Source organism: Syngnathus floridae, chromosome 2 (assembly GCF_059516105.1).
Source record: "Syngnathus floridae isolate MCC-2025c chromosome 2, RoL_Sflo_1.0, whole genome shotgun sequence".
In the NCBI taxonomy this organism is placed as follows: domain Eukaryota; kingdom Metazoa; phylum Chordata; class Actinopteri; order Syngnathiformes; family Syngnathidae; genus Syngnathus; species Syngnathus floridae.
This window is the reverse complement of record NC_142414.1, coordinates 15,594,338-15,604,009: the sequence shown is the minus strand read 5'-3', so window position 1 is coordinate 15,604,009 and position 9,672 is coordinate 15,594,338. Positions and strand designations below refer to the sequence as shown.

At 39.0% G+C, this 9,672-nt stretch overlaps 1 protein-coding gene across 1 annotated transcript; it reads right to left on the bottom strand.

Moving 5' to 3' along the window:
* Nucleotides 1-2,599: 2,599 nt before the first annotated feature.
* Nucleotides 2,600-9,333, bottom strand: LOC148402138 (midkine-A-like). The gene is made up of 5 exons (XM_088368248.1): nt 9,212-9,333; nt 4,577-4,653; nt 3,591-3,758; nt 3,345-3,506; nt 2,600-3,002 (listed from the first exon to the last, which is right to left on the bottom strand). Exons 2-5 carry the CDS (start codon nt 4,650-4,652, stop codon nt 2,974-2,976), a joined length of 435 nt encoding a protein of 144 aa, XP_088224374.1. The 5' UTR covers nt 4,653; nt 9,212-9,333; the 3' UTR covers nt 2,600-2,973.
* Between the last annotated feature and the right edge of the window lie 339 nt (nt 9,334-9,672).

Here is a 9,672-nt window from a genome sequence, read left to right as displayed (position 1 = left end):
TTGCAGCAGAAAACAGACGCTCTAACTTGCTAATGACTTTAATTATTGTTTTTTGAAGCAGGGAGGATTAGTTTGGCACTAGGCAGAAGAATCAAAGTCACAGTATGGGGGTTCCGTCTCTATGGCCCGGTGTGCGAGGGAGTGAGGAATTTCCAGCTGGGAAAGTAAAGCGAGAGAGGAAGGCAGGCTCACTCGGATTTGGCCTCATAACTAGTCGATACCGAGAAATGTTCTTACTCAGCGCACAAGTTGACCTTAGACATGAAATGATGGTGGGATTTGTGGCAGGTACGCACCAGCCGATTTTCTTCTCACCACTGTGCGTATGTTCGTAAATCACAATTCCTTCTGATTGACAAGGTCATGCTCACGATCTGCAGTCAAAATGAGATAGGTGAGGAGGTTTGCAGTTGCGAGAGACCGCTTCAAAATTTTTAAATTTCACAAAATCGAGGGCGTTATGTTAGAGGCAAGTACGATAACCCTTTTTCAAAACATTTCAACAATGCCAATGCTGTGTCACCTGAGCTCCACTCCGTGGCTCGGATGCACGAAAAAGTGGTTTGACATTGAAGTGGGTTATCAGAAGGATATCGGAACAGACAAAAAAAGAAGGAAACGGCAGAAAGCACATGAACCACCTCATCTCACCCTGCAGGATGAACATTTGGCTGATGTAAAAACAAGCTCAGCCATAACTAACATATGTGAATGGAACAAGGTTTGTGATATTCATCTGTCACTCACAGCTAATTGTTTGTTCCGCTGTCTAATTCATAAAGAGCTCCTTTACGCTATTTAGACATTTCAGCAGTCAAAAAAATTACATTTTGTCTGTAGTCAATTTGATACATTATTTTTCATGTTTAATTAATTCCTTTAATATACATTTTGTCACTTGCTATCGACTGAAAATGACATCACAAGAGCTCAGGGCCCAGGTAACGACTAATTACGGCTCAGTTTGACAACATAAGCCGTGCGTGATTGGTTGTGACGAACATAAGCCGTGCGTGATTGGTTGTGACGTGAGTAGACAAAATGTTAATTTTTTTACTGCTGGGGGGGAAAAAAGTACATAAGTACAATATCCTTTTCATATTCTGCAACAAATTAGTGAAAATGCAATTTTTTTTGTCCATCCAAAGTAGCACAACATTGTATGAGAATATCTCTTCATGTATTTCTGATCCCTATGCAAATGTTTCTATTTGTAATGGGTGGAGGTTTGGCGACTACTTTTTAAATGTTTTTTAAATGCTGCTACCCTAATGCAATGTATTTGCCACACAGAAACATTCCTTAAACGTTATTGCGACAAAACCATTTGCTTGCTCTTATTTTGTCAGTGTGATAATTGTCTTTATATGTCCAGTCTTTTAATTCCTATTTAGTGTATTATCTTATGCTTTTCATCAACAGAAAGAAGCTACTTATTCCCCCACTACTCATCAAAACTGATTTGCTTAAAGATGCAGATTTGCCTCCTTAAGAAATTTTCATTTAATTAGCCTCCCTGGGATGGTAGTGTTTAAACGTGTTAGAGATTTAGTGTACCATATATGACCGATCTGAACAGAGAAAAAATATCAGAGGGAAAAATCCTTAAAAAGGTTTCTTGACATCCATCGTAGTGTAAAGGCTGTTCTGTAAATCTAAATTGTATCTCAAAGGTAAAACAAATGCTATGGTTTACATTATTTTTTGTAATGTACTGTTCTTAAGATAAAACAGTGATTTCTTTTTTTTTTCCTCTGCTCTGACAGCTGAGCGTCTTAAATCTCATATGATACACACGTAAGGGTTTTCAAAGCATAAAACATTGGTTCTCTGTCTTTAAATACACATGAAGACAAAAAAAAAAAAAAACAGGCACTTTTGATCACATTGTGTGTAGAGTGCTCCGGTATTCACAACACAAAATGCCACACACGCACAATAAAAAGATTCAGTTCCACTACCGATCTCGAAAGAAATCGTTACGTTAGGTGCAGAAATCGGCCATGCTCATGTGGCCTAACATAAAAGAAGACTAGTAAATTTGGAATCGATGTAAGAGCACTAATATTCTGACTTTTGGTGAAGTTACTTGGGCCACTCTTGAATTGTTACTGGATCCACACAGCAGTGATTTAAACAAAAACATGCTCTCTTAATTTTTGTATTCTGATTGCATGGGGGGAAAAAAAACTTTTGGGAAATAGGATTAGGCAGACATATAGTGCACACTCACACATGCATGCACGCACACACACAAACTATTTCTAATATTTTGATCCTCTTGTGAAGCTAAAGATGGTAATTTAATGAAAGTTTTTAAATGTTATTGCCAAGGTCCCATTGTTTAGTAGTGAGATGACATGTGTTGTGGGTTCTGTAAACTCTGCCAAGCATCCTGTGTGATAGATAGTCGTCCATCCCTGCCTCACTTTCCTTCTTCTGTTGTTGTTCCCAGTTTGTCATCAAGTTAAAGCTTGGAAAAAAATCAATTTTTTTCATAGTTTACTTTTGGGGAATCCTGCCTGTCATGCACACCAGTTTTTATTTTCTCTTCCTAGACATAAACTGACGAACAACAAAGACTGGCAGACATTGTGGCTGAGGCGAAACCGATCTTTACTAATAATATCATCAATGATTTTCAAAAATAACAACATTATTTGAAAATATGTTCACGCTGTAGCTTCATGGAATCTGCTGTTGCGATGCACATATTCACTAATGCTAAAGACAAATGGCTAGAATTTAGTAACAGCATGGTGGCCCAAATCGACAGCGTGAGATTCACAGGCGATAAGAAGTATTTTCTATGTTCAACTTCAGAATTAGTCAGCTTTTGAGAAAGTCTACAAACAAAACTAGCTTAGTGCTATAAATGTCAGTACCACTGTTCAAACGTCAGAGGTGAGTTGCCAGACCATTTATTTGTAAAGATTCTTGTCTTGCCTGTCCCCAGAAATTCCTCTCTTGCATCTACTGGCCGTTGCCTTTTTTCTTCTTTCCTGAAAACCCAAAGGGTACAGGAAGTGAAGAGAATCACTTAGGCAACGCAAAAGGTTATATCGACGGTTGATAACTCGAAATATTCACAAGTCAAGGTAATGCTGTGTAAATATCTGAGGGCTGCTGCCCAAATTCACAATTATTATGGATTCTTGAGTTGTGACAAAACTTGTTTTCTTTTTTTTTTTTGGGAGCAGTGTGTGTGTGAGACAATTGAGGAAATTATCCATTATTCGACGAGCTGAGTACGACCCAAATTTAGTTTACATATGACAGTATATGTATTCTTGCCGTCATGTATTGTGTGTATGGGGACATTTTCTATAACTTTTTACACTCACCTTTGCTTTTTGTCTTGGTTTTGCCAAGGCAGGGTTTGGTGACAGAAATGGTCTGCTGGCACTCTGCGTTGTACAGTGCCTTCTTCAAGGTCCCACTTCGTGTCTGGATGCCAGCATCTGGGTCACAATCACCCCAACTTGCAAACCTATACTTGCAGTCAGCTGGACATTGCAAACACAAAGGATTTAATTAACAAAATTGGGGACATTTTCTTTATGTTTTTTTAACTTCTCAAAGAGTGTTACCTCCAAAGTTCTTTTTCCAGTTGCAGGGTACTTTGCATTTCATTTTCTTGGTTTGCAGATTACATATTCCCTCCCTAAACCCGGGACCGCAGTCTCCGTTGCTAGGGACACAGTTTCCATAGCGCCAGTCGGTGCAGTCCGACCCAGACTGGGAAGGTTTGATTTTCTCTGTGAGTTGAGGAAAAATAATTTAACACCAAATATGTTCTTGCAATTCAATGAATAAGACAGAAAAATACAGTGAACTATAAAGGGGAGTTTGAAATAAATAAAGAAATAATCAACTTTGTTTTTTGTTAAAGGTGTCAGAATGACTTGACAATCATGCATTAGTATAATATTTTGCGGGCAAAATATAATAATAATAATTCAGCCCAAATCAGAAAAGTCTGTGCCTCTAATTTTATGTTTAGCAAACCACCACGCCTGAGGAAAAACGGCAATTCAAAGACAAAAAGTGACTAAGGCGTCAATCATTTGCCGTGCACTTGTGAGCGCACTCATAGCGAGCCATTATTCCACCTTTGGAAAATAAAAATAAAAAACTCGTCTTCGTCTTTTGCCACCCAAACTTACGTGTAACGTCAAGAACCGTAAAAAGGTCAGTCCAAAGGCGACCTGCTAAGTTTTGCTATTTGCACATCTCTGAAATAACATTGTGTACTTTGACTCCACTGTTACGTCACAGTAGTTGTGTATGAACTGCTGCCTCCACGAGTGAAAATTCTTTTATCGTTTTTCATTCTGCAATATGGACTCTGGTCATGCCTTGTTCAATCTCCTTGCCCCAAGACTTGTTGTCATGGTAACAAAGTCCTTACACTCGGCTCGGCAGTATACGGTCACCAGCTCATGTCGCCCTCACAAATGGGCTAGTTTCAGTAAGACAAGAAATAGTGTGTAGATAGTCTTTGATAGAGATTTTTGTTGGAGCTAGATTCTTTTAGACATGATCAAAAGTAAGAGCGCTGGAGGAAAACTCGTACCTTTGTTGTTTTTCCCTCCAGCTACAGCTTTGATTGTGAGGACAGCAACAAAGAGCAGCAGCAGCGTAGCCTTCATCCTGTTCAAATATACAGCAGTCAAAAAGTCCACATTAGCATGTTAACCAGTTCACCATTTGCCTTCTTGTAAAATGCTCATTCTTTCACGATGAAATTTCAGGACTTTTCTGAAAGTGACAATCCTCACAGAAGAATCTTGATACAGTCAAGTGCAAGTCATGTGTATGTACGTCTTTACAGGAACAGTGGGGAAGGTGTTCACAGGGGAGTTTGAACCAGTCCCAAGAAGTGACTTTGTTAACACCGCATTTTCACAAAAACAGTTGATGTGTGAGGCCCCATCGGGAGATCTCAAAACAGTGAAATAGCACAAGAAAGATCACACATACTAACTATGACATTACAATGTTTGAAAGTTGTTGTTTGATCCAAAAATAAGTGATGTAAAACATGAGAAGCAGAGATGGGGTGCCGTTCGTATCCCTGGCATTCTTGGAGGAGTTAAATATTCAACAAAAATACTGCATAAACGTATATCCTTTCCCTTTTTTATGAGACCTTAAGGATTCATCATCCATTTATTTATGTTAGCCAAGCTATTCATGTATTTTGAAAAGTTAAGTAGTTCATAGTTTGAAAAATACAATTGTTATGCTGATAGTTGTAGCCTGGTTCAAAATTGACCCAGAACATACGTGTAAAAGGAAAATAGTCAGTGTGTTACATTTCTTTTTTTGGTCAGGTCTATCAATGGAAGGAGGTCAAAGCATTTCAGGAGCCTCCCACGAGGAAACAAGCTTGTCTTTCTCCACGTGCAGCAAACAAATGAAAATCCATCCATTTTCTATCTGTGACAGAAGCCCATCCCCAGTGATGTTGAGCAACAAGCACCGATCACCAGAAATCATATAGACAAACGTGAATTCACCCACAAGCATCAGTGACATTATTGTTTTGGGAATGGGTCTGGAAGCCGAAATACCTGGAGATATGCTAGGGGTTGAAGGTCAACGGGTCTGCGTTAAGTCAGTGCTGACTAATGATCAAGGGCTCTTTTAGGGTTAAAGGTCAAAGTGGGCATGTGGTCAGAGGCTGAAAAACAAACCACACTCGTGTCATCATTAGTTTCCCAACCACAAACAGCTTTTATTTACATCATTCTAACATTAGCTGCAAATGGAGCATCTGTTGTGGGAATTGGAACGACTCGGGTTTGCAGCACTGTCAGCAGGGAGTCCAAGTGTACTTTATTTGAAGCTTCAAATTGACTTCTTATATGCCAGGACCAGTGTTGTGGGTAAACACAGTTACAATAATGGAAAATGTTTGCTCTAGTATGATCCAATATTTCCCTGCTACCGAATCTCGGCACATTTGTGTGTCATGAGAGTGTGTTGCAGGGAATTGCAGTTGTATATAAGTAATATTGTATGTTCAGAATCAGAATCAGCTGTATTGGCCAAGTTTGTGCATGCCATACCGCTCCTGCCGACTAAACACACACCCAGTTTCTCAGAACAGCTGTCCTTGCAACTTGAGTTGACATGCGACTGTTCTGATTTTGGTGCATCAAAGAAATTCTAAAATGTTTCCACGTACTCTCTGCAATGTGCACAATTACTACTAGTTATTGCTGTTGGGCGCATTGAATGAGCTTTTTTTTCTGTGTAATTTCGAGATGTCCTACTGTGTGAATTGTCATTACAGGATAGTACAGCAGAGGCGGGATTTTCGTGTAACAACCATCTTACCTACGGGTTAGAAAAATAGCCACCAAAATAACTCATTTTTCTCAAGAATTAGATCGCCATTGTGCCAAATGTGATATATAATCATATAAATGATGTGGAAACCTTGATGGAGCTCCTTTAAATTCACCTGTGACCTAAATACAAAACCTGGATGTAGCATGTAGCAACACAATAAGTACAAGTTGGAAAAGAGCAGCAACTGCCCACATATAGGCGACCACACTAAATTGCCTCAGGCGTGTGAGGAGTCTTGCAAATAACTGAAACAGATAAAAAAAAGTGGTTGTGTAGAAAAACAAAAACCAAGCCTTGTCATGATCACCAAATGTATCACTTTAACAATACTTACTTGACACCAATTAGTAATTAATGATTAGCCAGGGCTTTCCGAGCAACTCATTTTTGTTGCGGTGCACATTGTAGTTATGACTGCCCACTTTAGGTCATTATGGCTGAGAAACCAAACAAATGTTTTATTATCTCCTCTTTGGAGTCAGATGTCAAGGATAATAGTTTATCAAATCATTGTTCAAGTTACTGTAAAAAGGGTAGCAAAAATGTGCAAAATCTCAACATTCTTTTTACACAAGATTACTTAAAATGTTGGTACAGGTTTTAGTAAGGATCATGGAAGTTGACACATGATTTGCTTTTGCGGGCCACATAAATGATGGTGTCCCTCAAGGTTCAATTTCAGCTGCCCCCTTTCTTTGTATAGATACATTTCCATAAACTGTACAAAAGTGAAATATGTTTTGGTTTTCATCTTGTTTTGTGTCTCTACTATTAGAAATATTGACTCTTTTTTTATGCAAAGCAAATATTCAAAGCAGCTCACTTTTGTCAGGCAAAAAGAAATAAGACCCAAACTATGATGATTTCTTCACAAGTTGGCCCTGAAAGTCTTACCGGGTTAACAACACAGCTTCTATTCTCATTACAAACCCCCGTTACCATTTTATTCATTTTCATAAGTGTTGAAGCTACCTGAAAACAATTCAAAGCCCACTCTGAAAGGCTTCTTTCTCTTAACCGAATATAATGGATAAACATTTAGAAACACAGAAGCCCCAGAGAGTTGTTACAGTGCTTCTTGTGCTCTTCTCTTTGATTTAGTTTGATTATTATGGGATGCTGGGAGGGAGGCATATCTGGTTTAACTCTAATCCACTATTATGTACCTAAAGCTTTTTTTTATTACTTTTTTTGGTATGCACTGCATGTGACTATCTCTCAGTGGGTCTGTGCTTACTTTAGTACGGCATTCATTTCAGTAATAAATTGTTCTTGTTTCTTAAAAGTACAATCATTTAAAACCCTGAAAATGTCACTGTACAAAGAGTACGTAACTACTGATTTAAAGGTAGGAAGGTTGAAAGTAGACCCTGGTAATCAAGGCCTGGTTACTATCTTGCTCGGGCCACGTGCTGAAAACTTTGATAATAAATAATCGGGGGATGAACTAGCTAAGGTTTTCAATGTTTACTTCAGTAGGTGTTCTAAAGTAAAATACTCTAGTCATTCATTTTTTTTGCTTTCAATTTTTTTTCTGGGCCATCTGCCATAAAATACAGAGTCCACATTACTCCAAAACACATTTGATGGCTCTTTTGTCAATTTGCTAAATGTAGCCTACAGACAAATTTCTCTGTATGTTTCCCATACATCTTCATTTATTTAGCTTTGACTGAAAAAGAACAGTTCTTAGGCAGCCTCCTTTTGTGTTGATACTGAATGCATCTTCAGAATATTGTATAATAGTTTCCATGGTTATACTGCCATGGAAAGTGTACAGCCATTCTGTTATTGCAGTTATCATTTAACCCTTGTCCAGTGATGGGAAAATGAAGCTTCAATATGATTCATGAACCAGTTGCTGTTTTCACTAAGACACTCCCTGTTCAGCCTAGGGCTGAAATTACACGGATTTGCCATTTCTTAAAACCCTTTCTTGAAACCAACAGTGGCATCTAGAGAAGTAAAACTGGTTCATAATTTGACGCTTTATTTTCCCATCACTACAATCGTCCTAATGTATTATGTGGAGAATGCTTTGGATGTTTTTAGACATCCTGGGTACCTGTCAATTACAGGGTACGTACAGTATAAAGCACAGGTGTCAAACTCAGGGCCCAGGGACCAGATCTAGTAGCCTGGCAAACCAAACTCACGCTCATTCTACAGACAAAAATTAAGTATTTTTATTGTTTTACAAAATTAACGGCCCTCCGAGGGAAACTGCAAAATGAGGCTGATGACAAAATTAGTTTGACAAGCCTTAGAACTGTCAATGAACAATTACAGGCAAGGGCCAGAAAGCATTATTATTATTTTGTTTTATGTCAAAACTACTTGACACATGCAGTATTTTTAAAATGTTGCCGGTATTATGGTACACAACAAGTTGAGATATACAAATTTAAACAAAGGGGAGCGATGTGGGGGTTGTAAAAAGTGTGTATGCGAGGAGGGTGGGGGGCAGAGGATAACAGCTCAGACAAACACATGCCCATTTTGGGAGCCATAGTACTTCCATTTGAATTTCATTTATTGAACTTAATTGATTATTCACACACCCGCAAGCCTTGTCCGTGCAATGTGTTGACGATGCTCAAGACCAAAATTGTCAACAACAAAAAAACTACAAAATTTGGTTCAAGTTTGCCTCTGCCAGCCTTGCTCCATGATATTTCAAAAGAAATTCAAACCAAGAACAATGAAGAAATAAGTAAAGTAAAACTTTCCACACAAACTTTTGCAATCCGCAAGAAATCACAATTTTGACATTACATGTCGTGTCTCACACTTTCACACGCACTTAAAAAAAGACAATAGACAGATCTTAAGAAGACAAGGAAGTACTTACTTGTGGGGCAGCTCGGACTCGAGTGGAGGTCGTGGGCATCAACTTTCTCGTCAAGTTCTTTCTCTCTGCGATCATCAGCTCACCCCCAATGCACCCCACCTCAAACGACTGGCCTCCCCTACCCCTGAGGCAACCCCCTTGCCTTTGTCTAGCAAACCAGTTCATTCTGGTTGCATTAGCTCCATTCAGACCCCCTGTCACCCCACCCTGCACACAAGCACACTCAACCTGTGTTACTCTGCAGATCACCACAAGCAACAAGAGGCCATAAAGTGTAACCGCTTTGTGCATAAGTAGGAGTGAGTGCAGATGAGTGTGTGTGCACGTCTTCCCGGCGGCAAAGCTCTAATGAGAACAACTCTCCTGAAACGCCCGCTTTATCTTCACGGTGATGAAGAAATGCATTTAAGACCATTGCACGGTCTCCAGTTAGTAGCAAATGTGTACTGTATGAAAACTGA